The sequence below is a fragment of the Pholcus phalangioides genome, unplaced genomic scaffold (assembly GCF_987345545.1).
Source record: "Pholcus phalangioides strain wild (caught in Gottingen) unplaced genomic scaffold, Ppha-v1.0 ptg000017l_1, whole genome shotgun sequence".
In the NCBI taxonomy this organism is placed as follows: Eukaryota; Metazoa; Arthropoda; class Arachnida; order Araneae; family Pholcidae; genus Pholcus; species Pholcus phalangioides.
The window spans coordinates 54,360,527-54,378,098 of record NW_028301610.1 but is presented as its reverse complement, the minus strand read 5'-3'; the positions used below and the strand labels follow the sequence as shown (position 1 = coordinate 54,378,098).

Sequence of the window (17,572 nt, the reverse complement as noted above, 5' to 3'; positions counted from 1 at the left end):
TAAATTTTTTTGCTGATTTAAAATGATGATTGGCCACAGATCAGTGTTGTCTTAACACATGGGCCCAATCGGGCACGGCCCGGGAGCCTCAACAGAACAGCGGCCTCACAAAAATTGCAACTGTTTGATATTTTCGGAATTTGCCAGGTAGGGCCTCAAAAAAATCATTTGGCCCGGGCGCTCACGATGCTCTTAAGACGGCCCTGCCAGACATATGGGTAAAAAGTGGAACTGACAAGCAATACGTCTAAACACGTGAACCGAAGGTTTAAAATCAACTATTCTTAATTAGCGATCCTTGGAGGCCAGGCCGCGACTAGGGGGGGGGGTGTAGGTGGATCTGGTGCGCCGGACTAGAGGGGGCGCAAATTCCACTCTTTAACCTCTCCTTCAACATTATGAGGAGGCGCCAAAATGCATGCTTGCCCCGTGCTGACCAAGTACCTATTTAGTTGTGGCGTTCGTAGTATAGGTCAGCCGTTCTAAACATTTGGATGCCCGTGGCCTGGTAAATCTCTTTTGTGTAAGTGGAAGGCCCGGCTTCGCAATGCAAATATAAGCCAATGATAGGCATTTTTAAGACAAATCTAAAAAATGGTACTACCTGGGCCACAACTAGGGAGAGCAGGCTGGTCTGGTGCGTCATGCCAGAGAGGGCACAAATTTTACCATCTAGCCACTTCTTCAGCATTATAAAGGGATGTCAAAATATCCGGGGAGTGTTCTTGGCCCGGCTGACCAAGTGTCTATTTGCTGCCCTAGGTACTACTCTGGTTTAAATAGCTTTCCCGGTCTGGACACCAGGCTCGTGTCCCGCTTTCGTAGCGAAGTTATTTTGCGCTTTATCTCGAAAAGTTTGCAACGTAAATAGACGATAATGGTATCGTCTATTAACAATTTCAAAGACAAATCTGATGATACCCATATCATTATGTCAGTAGGGACAACGCTGTCTGTATTATTTATAAAAGTTTTCTCCGACACGGTCCTCCTCTTCACAGGGGCAATGGCTAAAATTGGCTAAATCTGATAGAGCCTGTGGGTAACTATCTCTGCAGTCCTTAGTAACTACTAGTCCTAATGAACTACCAGTCCTTAAGGTCACGTGACGTGAAACGGTAGTTAGAGGAGGAGAAAATTTTTGGTTTCGAGAGTAACAGATCTCTAACCAATCGGGATGCCGTTTGAAGCCTACAACAACTACTAATTATTTAACAATCGTTTTTCTGCAGTGGGTGGTGGCAGCGATTTCATGTTTACAAATGACATGTTTACAGTTACATGTTTACAAATGTAAACAAACTTTTTTTTTTCCAAGGGACTCACCATACATTTTTGGTCACCCGTGCTTTGCAATTTTTTTAAACTATAATATTGCTAGCTGGTTTAATTATTTTGTAAACGTATGAGGACGTTGCATTTTTCATCTTGCGACTTTTTTTAGAATAAGATTGAATATTTTTTTGTCCAAGCTCATGGACCCCACTTTTGGATACTTGAAAAAGCGAATATTTGGGACCCCAGCTGCATATAAGTGGGTCACAAACTGATGAACTCAAAATTTGAAAAAAAAATTGTTACAACAAAATGTAAGATTTTAAATTAAGGTTACCGGCACTAGTTGAGCCTATGGCCGTAGTGTGCCTTTTCGGGGCAGACTTTCCCTTTTTTCTTGCGGGGGGGGGGGCTCTTCTTGAAAGGGTTATTATGCAAAATAACTGTAGATTTTTGCCCCCCCCCTATTCACCTCGGGGGGGGCCCTACTTGAGGCCCCAGCTGAATACTATTTTTAATATTGAGTGCCACTTTTTTTTAAAGACCAATTTGTTAAATGATTTTTATTCCTTTTAAATTCATTGAAACATTGAATTGCAAATTCTTTTTGGAGCAACTAAAATATTAAATTATTGATAATTTATAATTAAAAGAATTAACTGCCTATTTTATACTACTGCATATTGTGGTTCTGTATTTTAAACTATGGGTTTCTCCTCAGTATTAAAAAATATTATCAGAACATGATTTTCTATGAATGAGCACTTACCTGTTAATGCACACAAGTGAATACTTCAATATTTAAAATATATATACGTCTATAGATCTTTCATCAATTTATCTGTTTCATATATTTAGCTTCCAACAAATAACTTCACCTGATAACTTTCATTTGACCGCATTGGAGTTGATTAGAAGATGAATGATTGATTGAAGTTGATTAATAGAAACATGAATTAAATAACAACTTGCACATATGATTTTTCATACAAAACATTTTATTTCAAACATATGTTCATAGAGAGTTATCATAATCACAATTTATTGTTGTACTTTTCTTAGAAATCGCACCTTTATAATGAATCTCAAAAAATTATATTCTTGAATTTTCATCTGCATCTTAAATGTTGATTTACCTGAAATTAAAAAGAGGAAGAAAAAACCCCTTTTATTATGCTTATCAATCTTTAAATGTACTGTATATTTTATTTCAAATTATAACACAATCTTTAGTTGTATAAGTAGAGATAATTCGTGCACAGTAGCACTTTGTCGACATTGAGTGGACTCGCCACCATTTTATCACAGTAGGATCCAAAATGTATAAACTGTGTTTTGCAAGGGAGGCCTGGCATTGTTCATGTCTAGATGTATTTACCTAGGGCTTGGCAAATCTAAGGAGCTAACATTGCAAAAACAAAATTCATACTGACACCTAAAATTTTCTATGCAGATCACAAAATATTTGGAGTTTATGTCTGAATCTTCCAATATGTGAAGATCATTACTAAGTGCTGAAAACGTTGAATATATTTTTTTTCTCCTAAAAATATACTTGGCTGCCAAAAAATTTGGCCGGCACCTAAAATGTTTTTCAATTTTTCGAGCCACGTTTCTACCCTAAAATTCTGGTCAGACAGATGAAGTGAAATAACCTATTGACACACAGCTTACTTTATATTTTCACTTTACTCTTTCAGCTTCACTCTAAAACACATCCTTAGCAACCTCTTGTAGATCGAGGAACCCCTATTTAAATTAACATAGAAATTTTGCAGCGTTGTATGGTTTCGCTAGTTAAAAAGTATGATATTATTTGTCGTCAAGTATATTAATTGTTTTAATATTTCCATTCACAAAATTTGCTCATCAGTTAATATGATAATAACTTTTTCAAAGAATTAATATTGCTTTTCAGTTAGCAAAGCTTCTAAAGGTTTTTTTAAATGTCCTCCCTCTCATTTATATAGCCAAGACAAGTTTTTCAACAGTACGTTTTCACTTGCACTGGTCAAATTTTGAGTGGTACAGATAGCCATTAAGAAATCGTCTATCTTAATTTGCTCGATTCAATTATGTCAAAAAGAGTTGTTCTTTCAATAGTATCTGAAAAAATTGTGATTATGAAGAAAATTACTAATAGCAAGATATTTCTCAAGAAAAAACAATATGATATAGACTAAAAATAATTCCACTTCTCTCTCTCTCCCCCCCCCCCCCCCACTTATTTTGTTTTTGCACATATAAAATGTGTCGCGGAAATTACAATAATTTCAGATTGAAGTGTGTTTCTGTTAAGTTTTATATTCAGAAATATTCAAGTGATTGTATAGTTTACAATTTTTATGAATTTTCTCAACTTAAAATTGAATGTGTATTATTTTATTCATGGTGCAACATAAATAAGACACTGAAATACATTTCTTAATAAACATGTGAATTTACGTAATATAGCCTCTCCGAAATGCTATTATGACTATGATCTGAAATAACGTCAAAATTCTATAGGTGGGATGGTGGTGTTAAATCGGGGTTCGACTGTATTTGTTCCACTAGGGTTGTTGATACAAATGAAATCAGTGAAAGTGATGATTGTTAAAATTTATGTCATTAAATCATGCATGGAAATATTTTATTTTACATGAAAATAATAATGGAAACTGTTGCTCACACACACAAAGTCAAATACAAAGAATTAAAATTACCGTTGTTTGCTCTGGTAGAATTGTTTGGTAACCTTGAAAACCTTCACATAACTTCGTAGCTGCGTACAGCCAAGTTCCTGGGAAACAAAATTTTTCAAGAGTTGGAAAAGTCTCGCAAATGTGTATATATATATATATATATATCAGCTGTTTACTGACAACATTGTTAAAAAATAAATGCTTGTTAAAAGTTTCAGTTCCATAACATCTCAAAATGTTATATTTTAAAGTTCTTAAATATTCAACATGGAAATTTTTTTTCTGTGTTTACCCATACACACAAAATCAAAAACAATTATTGGTAAAAAATTGAATTTGAACACACACAGCAAGGCCATAACCCAAATACTGAAGTAGTAATATGTTTCAAAAACTAATCTGCTTCCTCTCATTATAATGAATATACCTCAACACTAAAAACTGTGCCTGAAATTCCAACTTTGTTTTTTAGTCCTATTGTACGAATTTCATTTTTTATATCAACAAAACAATATAATGATTCCTCTCTTATTAAATATTCTTCATCTCAGAGCGAGTTACAAAGTGCAGTTTTTCAAGAAGTGGCACATGATTTTTTTCTGAAAATTTAACTTCTACTAAGTATTACAATATTGTTCATTTGAACAGTTCAAAATATCAAATCTATATTTTAATCCTTTAGTGCATGAGTTTTACAAAAATTAATACTTAACATTACTGCCAATTTTTACCATGCTTTATTTCAATTTCACCATTACTCATTGCAAAAAAATAATTAAAATTTTTGTCTTATAGGTGCTATAATTTATTATCAATGAATTGTAGCTTATTAGTTACTTTGTGCATTGAAGGGAGGTTGATCTAAAACACAAATTTTCAATTTCCTTATTTATATGCGATTATTTATAGCATAGTCATCCAAGCACAATTTTTAATGTGCCAACAATATTCAAATTATTTATTTACACACATGCTCAATTTATTTAGACATAATTTTTCATTAAAAAAAAAATTAATACAGCAAAAAACATAGAATGTAAAATTTCAATCTGATATTATCGTAATTGCAGATTCATGTTTCATTTGTCATGTAAATGCTTTCAATACAATCCAAAATATACATAGGCTATTTGATATTTCAGCATTATCCAAATGGGATCCACTGCCCTATTGATTGCGTGACATTATGTCCATTTATATTTTTAAATAACGCATTTACCGAGCAAAAAAATATTGAGAATATTTCTAAACACTTTTCTTATATAGTTCGATAGTAGTAAAATAATTATTACCTTAGTAATGAACATGCTAGCACTTATCGCCGATGTAGCACTAGCACTTATCTAGCACGATCTAGCACTTATCACGTGGCTCCGATCGCCGATGTCAACATACACGTATAGCACAGGTTTTGGAGGATATAACGATGAATCACTTCAACTTTGATGACACCGAAGATATAATCTAAGTTTTATCTGTCATTATTATTGTAAAAAATTGTTTAATTCGAAAAAAAAACAGCATATTTCATCGCTAAATATCACAGCGAGAGCTCGCAGCCAGGGGCGAAATTTCCTCTTTTCCAAGACGGCCGCTGTGAACTACTTTTCTTGCTGCTTTACGACTGGTGCTAGGCAGTCCTTAGCAGCGGTCCTAAGTAACTACTAAAAAAAAGTCCTTAGCTTAGAGATAGTATCGAAAAGTCGAACTACTGGCCAGCTAAGGATAAATCGGTGCTTAACTACTTTTTTTCGGCTAAGGACCGCAGAGATAGTTCACACCCTGGTCTGTTTGTTCTTTTTGAAAGAAAGAAAGTACCGAAAACGAGAAACAAGGCACAAAGAAAGTGTTCATATCGAAACTTACTGCCTTGTCCACGACATGCGGCCTACCACAATTTTTTTCCACAGAAATAGAAACCAATGATATATTTTGAATTAAAACCATTAAATTCTTTAAAAAAGGGCTATGGCTGGAGAAGAAAAGGGGTCATTTTCAAAAAATTTCAGTAAAATGACTTTCGCATTTATACGACGTCTTAACCCATACAAGCGTGCAGACCTTGTTTATATATGACGCGTCGTATAAACGAGGTTTCGTTACATTGATACTGAGCCCCCCCCCCCCCCCCCAAAATTTCGAATAACTTTACGCCTATGTGTGTAGCCCCAAAGCGGAATGTTTTGCAACAAGCCCTCAGCTGATTAAAAATGTTCTGCTGTAAAAATTCTCATAATTGTGTTTTCTACACTTTTCTTAAAATTCTTCCAGATTTTTCTGTGTTGTACCTCTTAGATTTTGGCATATTCTGCTTTGGGTGGGGGGCTGTTACAATAAATACTTTTACAGTGTGAAATACTTAATTGAATTTTATTGGTTCAATAATCAGGGCTTCCACATGTCCTACTTTTTCTACTCGTGTTTAAAATATCCTGCTTTTTTATTCTATAGTCCCCCTACATTTTTACCAAATTCTGTCAACAAAATTCATGTAACATTTTTAATGAAGAGAAAATCATCGATATACACTCATTGCCATAAAAATTTGCACACCCAGAAGAAGTCGTCAAAATGAAACGAACTTTTACACATGTAAGTACTACGTTGATTGATATAAGTAAGTGATTAGAAAATTCAAGAAAAAGGATCATTTATTGCAGAAAAAAGTACAGATGAACAGAAGTTTTAGTACTCTGTTGGACCCCCTCTAGCGCGAATGCACGATGCGATACGAGCGGGCATTGAGGCATACAAGTTCCGTATGATGTCCTGAGACATCTCGTTCCACAGTTGCTGTAAATGCGCCTCTAGTTCGACCAACCTCGTAGGGTGTCCAACTTGCCGTCCCAAATGATCCCAGATATGCTCGATTGGTGACAAATCTGGGGATAGAGCAGGCCAGGGAAGGGTGGTAATGTGACGCAGGCAGTCTTGTGACATCCTTGCTGTGTGTGGCCTAGCATTGTCTTGTTGAAAAATGGCTCCTGGGAGCCCTGCCATGAGTGGCAACACATGTGGCTGAAGGATGTTATGGACGTACCGCTGGGCTGTCATTGTGCCATTGATCAATGTTAGGGGTGACCGTGTATCGTAAGCAATGGCACCCCATACCATGACACCAGCTGTGGGAGCGGTGTGTCGCTGTAAAGCGAAGGCAGGATTGAAGCTTTCACCACGGGGCCTCCACACACGAACACGAATGTCATCACTGCTCAAGTTGAATCTCGATTCGTCGCTGAAGACGACCTGGTTCCATTCCGTTGCAGTCCAATCCCGTCGTGCTCAACACCACTCCAAACGGAGGCATTGGTGGGTGGGTGTCATTGGCAGCACACGTAATGGGCGCCGCGATACCAGATGTCCTTCAGCCAGGTAATAATTCTGATAAAATTTTAATAATTGGTAACCATTATCCCCACCCATGTGAATGTTGATGATTAAGTTGTAATTTGTAGCCTATTTACAGGTCCAGAATAGATTAATTGGATAATTCAAATTTTGGAGAAATCAAACGTCTTTCCAGTGAGTTTGGATTTTGAATTAACGAAGTTCAACTGTATAATCATCATTAAATTTGATTATCAGTATCATGACCATAAAAATCTTTCAATTACCAAAGTTTTTAATATTTATTTAAATAATATATTGCATAATTGAAATGCAATATAATTTAAAATTACCAATAATTTCATTTTCAATTAAAAACACCAATTTTATTAATTTTGATGAATTTTAAGGAAATCGGTATTCTGCCAAAACATCAGCCGAATATTCGGTATTCAGCTAAATAACTATTCATCCCATCCCTATTGGATACATAGGCCTATTCTAAGTTTTGTGACTCTGATGCTGCCAAATAGCATTCAATTGTCTTCTGTATTTTTAGGGCATGCAGAGGCATAAACAATCTTTATAAATCTCTGCAAAGAGCTAGAAATGAAAATGCTTCATTTGTCAAAAATGATGACACTGGTATTGAACAGTAAAATTGAACAGTAAAAAACTTAAACCACAGTAAAAGCAGTAAAACCATTTCATTCATCTTGATTGATGTACATTGGACCTTGTAATTTACACATTTTGCACTATGCTTTTTGAAGTGGTCTCGAAGAAGCATCATTCTTAAAAATCTTAAATGTCTTCATAATTTGCTGTGCATCGAGGAAGAGAGTGGACTTTGGTAGACTCCTTGAAAAAAAATTTACAGTGAAACCTGCCTATATATAAGATGGACACTGTATGATACGGAAACCTGTCTTAAATGGAGTTGAAATATAGCCTGTTCAATGATTAGTGCTCTCATTTGCATCTTTATAAAACGGAAATCTGTCTAAAATGGAATATTATTTTAGTCTATTGACGTTCTGTTTTTTGTACAGTTTTCACTGTAATATATTGTGAGAAGAGACAGAAAAAAGAGAGAGATAATCATATTTGTGGTTGCTAGTATGCTGTTTTGGTCCAAAATTCTTTTTTTTTGCAAGTCATTTCTGTCATTTTCCTTTGGTTTGATTCAATCTTATAGAATATTGAAATAGTGATATGGAGAAAAAATAGTTAAATTTTTTAAAAATAAATAAAATTTGAGTAATTTTTTTTATTGTGCTATGAGATTATGTTGTCTGAGAGGCTACCTCCATTGTACTTTTTATAATTTTTTGATTAGGAGCCCTGAATAATTAATTTTTTAGGCCAGTAAAATCATAAGTGCATTTTCTGGTGTAGTACTAACAAAACTAATTTGGAAGAAATGTTAACAATACCTTGAATTTGGTGATGCACAATGATGATGGTGCCTCTCAATATATAAATATTCCTTTTGATATAACAGTAATCCCTCTACAATGATTTTTTTTTTTTGTTCTGCAAAGTTTCGTTATATTGAGATTTCATTTACTTGCTTTCGATGTTTTGCATAAAGTAGCTGCAAGCAGATTGTATATGAAAAAATGTTTTTCTTTCTTACTCCATATTTTATCTTTTTTTTAGTTAACTGTTAGACTTGCGCGAGAGTTAAGGAAAGGCGAATATAGAGTCAAGATCTATCAGATAAGGATGAATGAAACTGAAGTAAGCCCATTTCAGAAAACTTCCCTAATTTTTTTTTTCCGATGTCAAAAAAGAAATTTCCTTGAAATTATCATTACTTGGCTCAGCTCCTGTATATTTTTGGAAATTATATTTTTATATGTAAACTTTCTTTATTTGTGAATTTATCTATTTGAATTGAATTCCAAAATGTGGTCAATCAAGGTCATACTGTGTCTTTATTTTTTATATATTTTTTTCTATATTGATTTTATAATTTTTATATACTGTTATGTTAGAATCTTGTACATCTAATGAACACGCTGTGATATTCACCTCAATGTATTTAGTAAAATTAAACAAGTTACAGATTAAAACATATTGAACAGAACTGAAAAACATCTTAAGAGCCATTGCCTTCTCGGCATGTACATAAAAGCATAGCATCAATGCACATGCTTCAAGTCATATTTGCATACACTGAAATACACAACATCTCTCTCCTTGATTGAAAAGACAAATTGTCACCATGTGCTTTGATATCATCCAGTTTTTCCCAGATCCTGGTTGAACATTTAAGTTGCACATTGGGTTCTAGAACAGTTACGGTATCATTAGGCACAGTCACTTCCACGCCCACTTCAATTGGAGAAGATTTTTTTTAATCCTTTTCTAAAACTGTCACTTGTTCAGGGAAAACTTTTGTAAGCTCTGGAACATCCAACTTCATTGTAGATGATGCTCGTAGTAGCTGGCTAGCATGATGAACATGCATAGATCCATCCATCGAATGAACCTTGTATAGGACTCTACCAAGTCACTGTTCCATAGCAGCTGATAGCCATTTTAGATCATTGCCATAGATTTGCATCATTACTGGATCCTCAACCTGGAATTCCCTCATTCAGTGTTAGTCCTTTAGCATACAATCCTCTTATGACCGAACGACTTGTCAAACATCGGGAATCATGAGATCCAATCGAGATCTCAAATTGCAACCCATTAGAAGTCTAGCGTGACATTCTGCCATAGAAGCATGTGTCGATCACCTATAATGGAAAAGAAAATTATTAATTTTTAAATTAATTCCATTTGTATTGAAAAATTCTGTCATCTCCAGTGATGTAAAATTTGTTCCATTGTCGGAAACCACCCTCACTGGAAGGGCAGGCCAAATCTGGAAAAACCGTCTTGCAATTTTTGGATCCTAACAGAAGCTGTGAGAGATTTAGTAGGATATATCCCTGACCACTTGGAATAACTATCCACTATACAAAGATGACATCACTCTTCTCTACCATATTAAGGTTTTTAAAAACTGGCTGTTGCGAAGATGAATTTTTGGAAAGAGAGAAAATTCAACTGCCTTTGCGGGAAATCGAACCCACGTCCTTTCACTTTCTGGGTTAACGTACTAGACTACAAAAGGCAACAGATCTCTCCCTTGGAGCTTGTGTGCACTTAACGGGACCGTACATGGACGGCCGGACCTGACTCTGGCCAAGCTCACAACTGCTGACACTGCTACCAGATGGCGACTTATACAAGGATGATGTCACTCTCCGCTACCATATGAAGGTTTTTAACAACTGACTATTGTGAAGATGAATTTTTGAAAAAAGAGAAAATTCAACTAGGCTCATCCTTGTATAAGTCGCCATCTGGTGGCAGCAGTTGTGAGCTTGGCCTGAGTCAGGTCTGGGCCATCCATGTACGGTCCCGTTCAGTTTTTGTTTGTTGTTTTAAACATGGTTGATAATTTTTTACTAAACCCTCAATGTCCTTATCTATATTTTTCCAGTAAACATAACTGCAGGTTAATGCCTTCATCTTAATGATACCCAAGTATTCTTTATTAAGTTCCTCTAGAACGCATTTATGCAAACCGAGTGGAATCACTACTTATACCTTCCATTATACACCACTGATGAACAGAATATTCAAAATTGTCAGCAACAGTGGTTTCAGTACCACATAAGTATACACAGCAATACCGATAATTCCTGATCCTTTAAAGTCTCACAAGCAATCATTTTACTTGTAACTGGCAAAACACCCAACTGGTTAACTTGAAAAAAATGTACTTCATCTACAGAATTTGCATTCACTTTCTCAGTTAGGAACCTCAAGCAAAAGTCTGCATTATTGTGTTGATCAGTCTTACAGTATTCAATGTCATATTGACCAAAACCTTGTAAAATGCAATAGACCTAGAGTGTAATGCAATAACGTCGTAGCCCTTAAGGCCGGACATCCATTCTCTCTTGAAAATATTGTAACCAGCAGTTTGTGATCGAAAATATTGTAACCAGCAGTTTGTGATCGAAAATATTGTAACCAGCGGTTTGTGATCAATTAGTGGTGTAAAATGTCTACCATACAGGTAATTGGAAAACTCCCCAGAATATTGACAACCCCTCTCTGTTGATCTGAGAGTAATTGTTTTCTGCTTTCAACAAAGTTTGAGACACAAAAGCTATATATTTTTCTTTACCATCAGGGAAAATATGCGATATTACCATACCAATTCCATTTTGCGAAGCATCAGTTGTGAGCACTATAGGCTTTTTTGTATCAAAATGTGTTAGAACTTGATCAGAAATAATTTAATTTTTTAAGTTTTTGAATGCCAAATCACAATTTTTATCCCACTTGAACACAGTTCCTTTATGAAGCAAATTATATAGCAGATTCACCAAACTTGCCATATTAGGAATAAACCTGGCATAGTAAGTGATCAAACCCAAAAATGATTTTACTTGAGTTACACTTTTGGGTCTTTCTATGTTTTTGATTGCTTTGATTTTGTCTTCGGTTTTATGCAATCTGGATGCATCAATTTTGAAAATGAGATAAGCGATTAGTTGCTCGAGAAATTAATATTTTGTTCTATTCAGTTTTAAACCATTTTCAGAACATGAGGACAAAAATTTCTAAACGTTTGGCATGAGTACTCAAATCTTTAGAAGCTATTTCAATATTGTCATAAAATACTTGTAACTCATAAATACTCTGAAATACAGCCTCCATGCATTTTTGCAGGTGCACATGCAATGCCACACATCAACCTATGCACATTATATATCTCTTTAGTGGCATTGACAGTTTTGAGGCTTTTTCAGACACCTTCATGTGCATATATGCATCTTTCATGTCAAATTTTACAAAATACTTACAATTTCTAAATTCAGACAAGATATCTATATTTGAAATAGGGTATTTGTCAATTTGTAAAAACCTTTTCAGGGTTTCTTTATAGTCCCTACAAATTCTAATTTGACCGTTTGGCTTAACAATTGACAGAATCAGTGTAGTCCAGTCAAAGTGATAGGCTTCAGATAATATTTCCAAACTTTCAAGTATGTCCAATTCAGCTTTGACGCATGACTTTAGAGCGAAAGGAACATTTCAAAATTCACAAAATATCGGTGAAATTCCAGGTTGTAAACCTAACTCAATCCTGTAGTTTAACTTTTCTGGATCTTCTGAGAAAACATTGACATACTTGTTTACCAAATCTTGTATTTTCAATCTGGCATCAGATACATTAAAAACCATACCATGCTTATTTTAACAGATGTTTACCCTATACAGCCACTCTCTACCAAAAACTGAATCAAAATCATCTTTGACAATAAATCATCACAAAATACCTGGGAGAAACATAACTTATCCATTTCTAATTTTCCTAGATCAGACACATTTTAAGCAGTTATAAGCAGATAATGAAATATTGCATAGTTTCAAAAGCATTTCAGAAATATTTAGTTGTCACAAAGTTTTCAAGGAGATCAATGAAAACGTGTCACTCGTATCCGGTTCCATTTGTAGCACCCTGCCACAAATTTTACTGGAATTATTATTTCAGCAGGATGATACTGCTCTGACGATTCTATACTCAAAATATAATTTAGATCGGTTCTTTCCAAACTTGACAATGCCCCCTGTATTTGAAATCCCTCACATCACTAGCTTTAGGCTGTGATCGCAAAATCAATGTTTTTAGCTTATCTTTTTACAATCTTTTTGTTTCCCAAAGTGGGCAATATCGCCCCCCGGTAGGCGATGGAATAGTCCAAGGGGGCGATAAAAGCTACAGGTTTAACATAGGATCCTATGGGTTCGCTTGAGTAGGGGGGAGATGAGAGAGAAAAAAATTCTGAAGAAGGGGGCAATGGAACAAAAAGTTTGGAAAACTATGCTTTAGATTATCAGTTTGCAATAAATAGTTCTAGGTTGCTTTGGAACATATGCTGTTAATAACTTGATCTCTGATTTCTTTCCTTTATCTTGCCTCCCTTTCAAAACCACAATTAGCTGCAATGCATTTCAGAGATTGAATACTCAGTAAGTGTCTCACTCTTTGCCTGAATTTGAGTAAGACATTTCTGTCATTCAGTTGAAATCAGCGGTTTTGGTTGCATATATGCGACTAACATTTAAATTATATAAGTCAATCAACTTTTCATGAAACGCTAAAGTCTTGAGCATATATAGCTGCTCCAACACAAGAAAGAAAGTAGCTTATATACCTTCTTTTCAGCAGGTAATTCATAAATTTCAACAAAACATTTGAACCTTTCCATATAATCTTGAAAAGCCTCAAAAATTGTGTTAAACTCGTGGAAAACTGGAATCTAGACGGCATGCTTTTCTTCTGTCATTTTTCCCCCCTTTCCTTTTCTTTTATCGCCACTGTTATAACAGAATCTTGTAGACCTAATGAACACACTGTGATATTCAATTCAATGTACTTAATGAAACTTATCTAGTAACAGATTTTATATATATATATATATATATATATATATATATATATATATAAATATAAAAAAACATGTTGAACAGGAACTAAGAAACATTGTTAGAGCCATTGCCTTCTCAGCAAGTATATAAAAACATAGCGTGTGTCGATGTGTGCCCTGCGCAGTCATATTTACACTGAAATACACCACATTTTTTTCAGTTTTTTATAGTGCCTGTCTATAACACTTATTATAAGGTAACCATATTTCTTCCACGTGGTGTGCAATATTGATACACAATTTGTAATATGATAATGAATTCTTAATTAAACAATATTATTGACACAATCTTTATTAAAATATTATTTTCAGCCCATTAGGTACCTGATGGATTGGGTATTGGTAAAAGGGATGACTGTTCTGCAGATCAAAAAAGAAATACTACCTGAAATCAAAGAATTATGGGATTTAGAGATTCCATTAAATCGGTGAGTTAAATATTTTTGTTTATAAAATTTAATCAAGACGTTTTTACTTACTTTATTCTTCATTGCTACTGTTTTTTTTCTTTCCATTATTTATCATAGAATAGAGATGAGATTTAAACATTGAAGTGAAATATATATATACACATACAGAATTTGTGTTTTATTTTTAAATTTTATATATGTGTTTCAAAAATCATTGTTGCTGTCTCAATTGTAAATTGTTGCTCTCTCAAAAATGTTATATTTTATACGCATAAACTTTTAAAATCAGGTTTACATTCAATTTTTAATTTGTATTATTAACATATTAATTTACTTTTAATATTTAATTAATTTTAAGATTAATTTATTGATATTTATCAGGATATACTTGAATCTTGGTTTCAAGGCTAGAATATGCCTGCTACCAAGTCTGTCTCTTTAGAGGAATCACTCATGATAATATATACAATGTACACCTCGTTGGGCATTTGCCTGTTGTGGCGTTGTATTTGTATTAACAGCACACATATGTTGCACTCTTGGGCTGCTTGAGACAAAACCTCTAGGTCCAAGGTACAAAAATAGGTCAGAGCGGGACCTGTGTTTGTGCCCCTGACCTCCCCCAATTAAAAAAAAAGTTTGTTTCAATCGCTTTGTTTTATGCGTTCAAAGGAATAGTGATATTTTATGTCATAGCATATCAAGTTGAATTTTTTTGCCCTTTTACCTTTGATTTGGCACTCCTCCTAGAGCGGTCAGAGATCACTTTCCCATTTTTTTGCCCTTTTACCTCGGACTGGACACCCCTCCTAGAGCAGGCACAAATAAGTTTGCATAATTTTTTTTCGTCCTTTCATTTCAGATTTGATACCCTTATAGAGCACATCTAGTGTGACCGACCTGCCCCTGGGTGCACTACTAGGAAAGTCTGACAAGTCGGCAGATGGAGCAGTGATCAGGGGTGCCAAAGTGCATGAGTTTTCTTGTGTGAGAGAGAGCACATTTTTGTTTCTCCTTGTGTGATAGGTAGGAACGAAGCCCATTGCAGGATCCCTATTTAAAATAGTCAGCAAATCATAGGTTTTACTTAATGAATTTTTTTTTTATATTTAATCAATATTTTTTTGAAATACTGTACTGTGTTGGCGATTCGATTCTGCATTTTTAATACTAGTCGTGGAAAAAGAGGCATGAAAGGCCTCTGGCTCAAAATCTTTTCCACATAAAAAAAACCTTCAATTTGTATAATATTCCCCACAACACAGGAAAACTCTTGCTCTTATTAGCTAAAAAATTTGGTGAAGAAGGAAGATTCCTCCATTCTTTTAATTTTTTATAGCACAAAAAAAGAGAAAGAAGGTTGTGTCTTCTTCCCCCCCCCCCCAAAAAAAAATTTCCTGCAGGGATAAGCGAAAGGAAAACCGCTCAAATGTTTGTATTTTTATCTGATCAAAATTTCCATGTATTGTACATATATAGGTGCACTGCCCATTGATTCTTTTCTTTTTGAAAAATAACTGATATTATATACACTCAAACCTCCAATTTTTTTTCTCATCTCTGCCATTTTTCATGTATATTTTAGTTATTTTTTAATGCGTACCTTGAAGATATTTTTTAGTAATGCATATCTCTCTAACATGTTTTGGCGCCCTTTATCATTTGGCACCCTATGCAATTGCATCGGTCGCACTGTTCTAAGACCGCCCCTGCTAACAGATAAGAACTAGAAAAAGTTCTCAGAGGGGGTTACTTTTTTCCATTTGTGATCTTATTCAAAGATCGATTCCAAAAATGAATCTTCTCATAGTGGTGTTAGACGATGTCTGCATATAACAAAGCAATAAAATTGTAGTTTTTCTCATCCACTTCTGTATCTATTGATATAAAAGAGTGACATGGACACAAAACTCAAACAACTTGACACCAGCATCAAGTAGGATTCGCTTTTTAAATTTAAAAAAAACCAGATTTCTCGACTACTTCCTGGAATTTAATTCTTAACAGATTAGCCAATACAATGCTTTCATTACCTTAATTTCAGAAAATGAAGCAGTAACATCGTTAGATTTTGCCAGGCACAGTTTCAGTCAAAACGTCTCAGAGAAAGTTAAAAAGGAAAGCTCTAAGCTTAGAGGAAAAAATCAAAATTCCTAAATTTGTAGTGCTGTAGCATAAAAGACTACTTTATTGCCTAACTCCGGTCATATATCGCCATACAGCATAGGCGTAAACTTGTATCCGGCCCATGGGCCCGAGCCCCCCCCCCCAATATTTTTGAAGAGCCGGCTCCCCCCCCCCCCCCCCAAAAAAAAAAAATTTTGTGTGAATGGTTTCTTCATTTTGCTATGACCAAAAAAAAATTTTAACCAAACATTGTCATAATTATGAATTAGAGAATGGAAACAATCTGCTCAAAATTTTATTTCTTTTAAATACTCCCGATGGTCTTTGGCTTTCTTGTTCATGCCAAAATAATTCTCTCTCATTTCTTTCTTGCCGCTCAGTCCCCCCAGTTTCACCCCCCCTTTTACCATAGCCCACTAAACAATGAATGTCTAGTCGGCCGTGCTTCTACTGCCAAAGGCACGACTGACTCAAAGAACTTTCTTTGAGTGGGGAGGGGTCTCTTCTCTTGTTTGCCTGGAAAAACTCAAATGTGTCTCTTCTTTTGTTCACTGTGACCAAGGGAAAGGGGGGCGCATGATGCCAAGATGAAAGGAAGCCCAAAGATGTGTGGTGGAAAAGGCACAGACACAAAGAACATTGGGGGCTGAAAGATGCTGGTTGTCCCGTATATGCAGGACTCTGCGAGTACGCAGGAGAGAGAAGGCACATTGCATTGTTTTTTCGGAAATTAATTGAGGAAGCTCAGCCCCCCCTTACAAAATTTATTGTGGGGGGGGGGGGCTCAAATGTCCTCATCCCATAGGTTCCAGCCCCTATGTGTGGTGGTGGTGAGAATCGGAAGGTAAATAATATTGAACCACGATAAGAAAAAATTACACTCTGTACAGGATAGGCCCCGGAATCTAGGGACTTACGCCATTTAAGCCTCCGCAAAAATTTTGTAAGGAGACTGAGTGCGCCCAACAATAATTTCTGAAAAAGCAATGCAATGCACCTTCCTTCTCCTTCGTACGTGCTTGAGTCCCGTATATATACGGGAAAACCAACAACTTTCAGCCCTCCCGCCCCCCCCCCCTCCTCCCAATGTTGTCTTGAAAAATATTTGGGGGAAAACAGTACATTCTAAATGTCCATTCACAACAGAGAACCGAACGGTCGATACTAAAACATTTTTCTAGCCTCGTTGCAACAAAATTGGGGGGGGGGGGAAATAAAATAAAACGAGTTAATTATAACATTG

The 17,572-nt window shown here is 35.3% G+C and overlaps 1 protein-coding gene across 1 annotated transcript in view; it reads left to right on the top strand.

Moving 5' to 3' along the window:
- Usp47 (ubiquitin specific protease 47) overlaps positions 1–17,572 on the top strand; it is a 507,668-nt gene that overhangs the window by 436,232 nt on the left and 53,864 nt on the right. The window contains exons 28-29 of the mRNA XM_089246367.1: positions 8,949–9,029; positions 14,105–14,220. Coding sequence (XP_089102493.1) covers positions 8,949–9,029; positions 14,105–14,220 — 197 coding nt within the window. The remainder of the gene's footprint in view (positions 1–8,948; positions 9,030–14,104; positions 14,221–17,572) is intronic.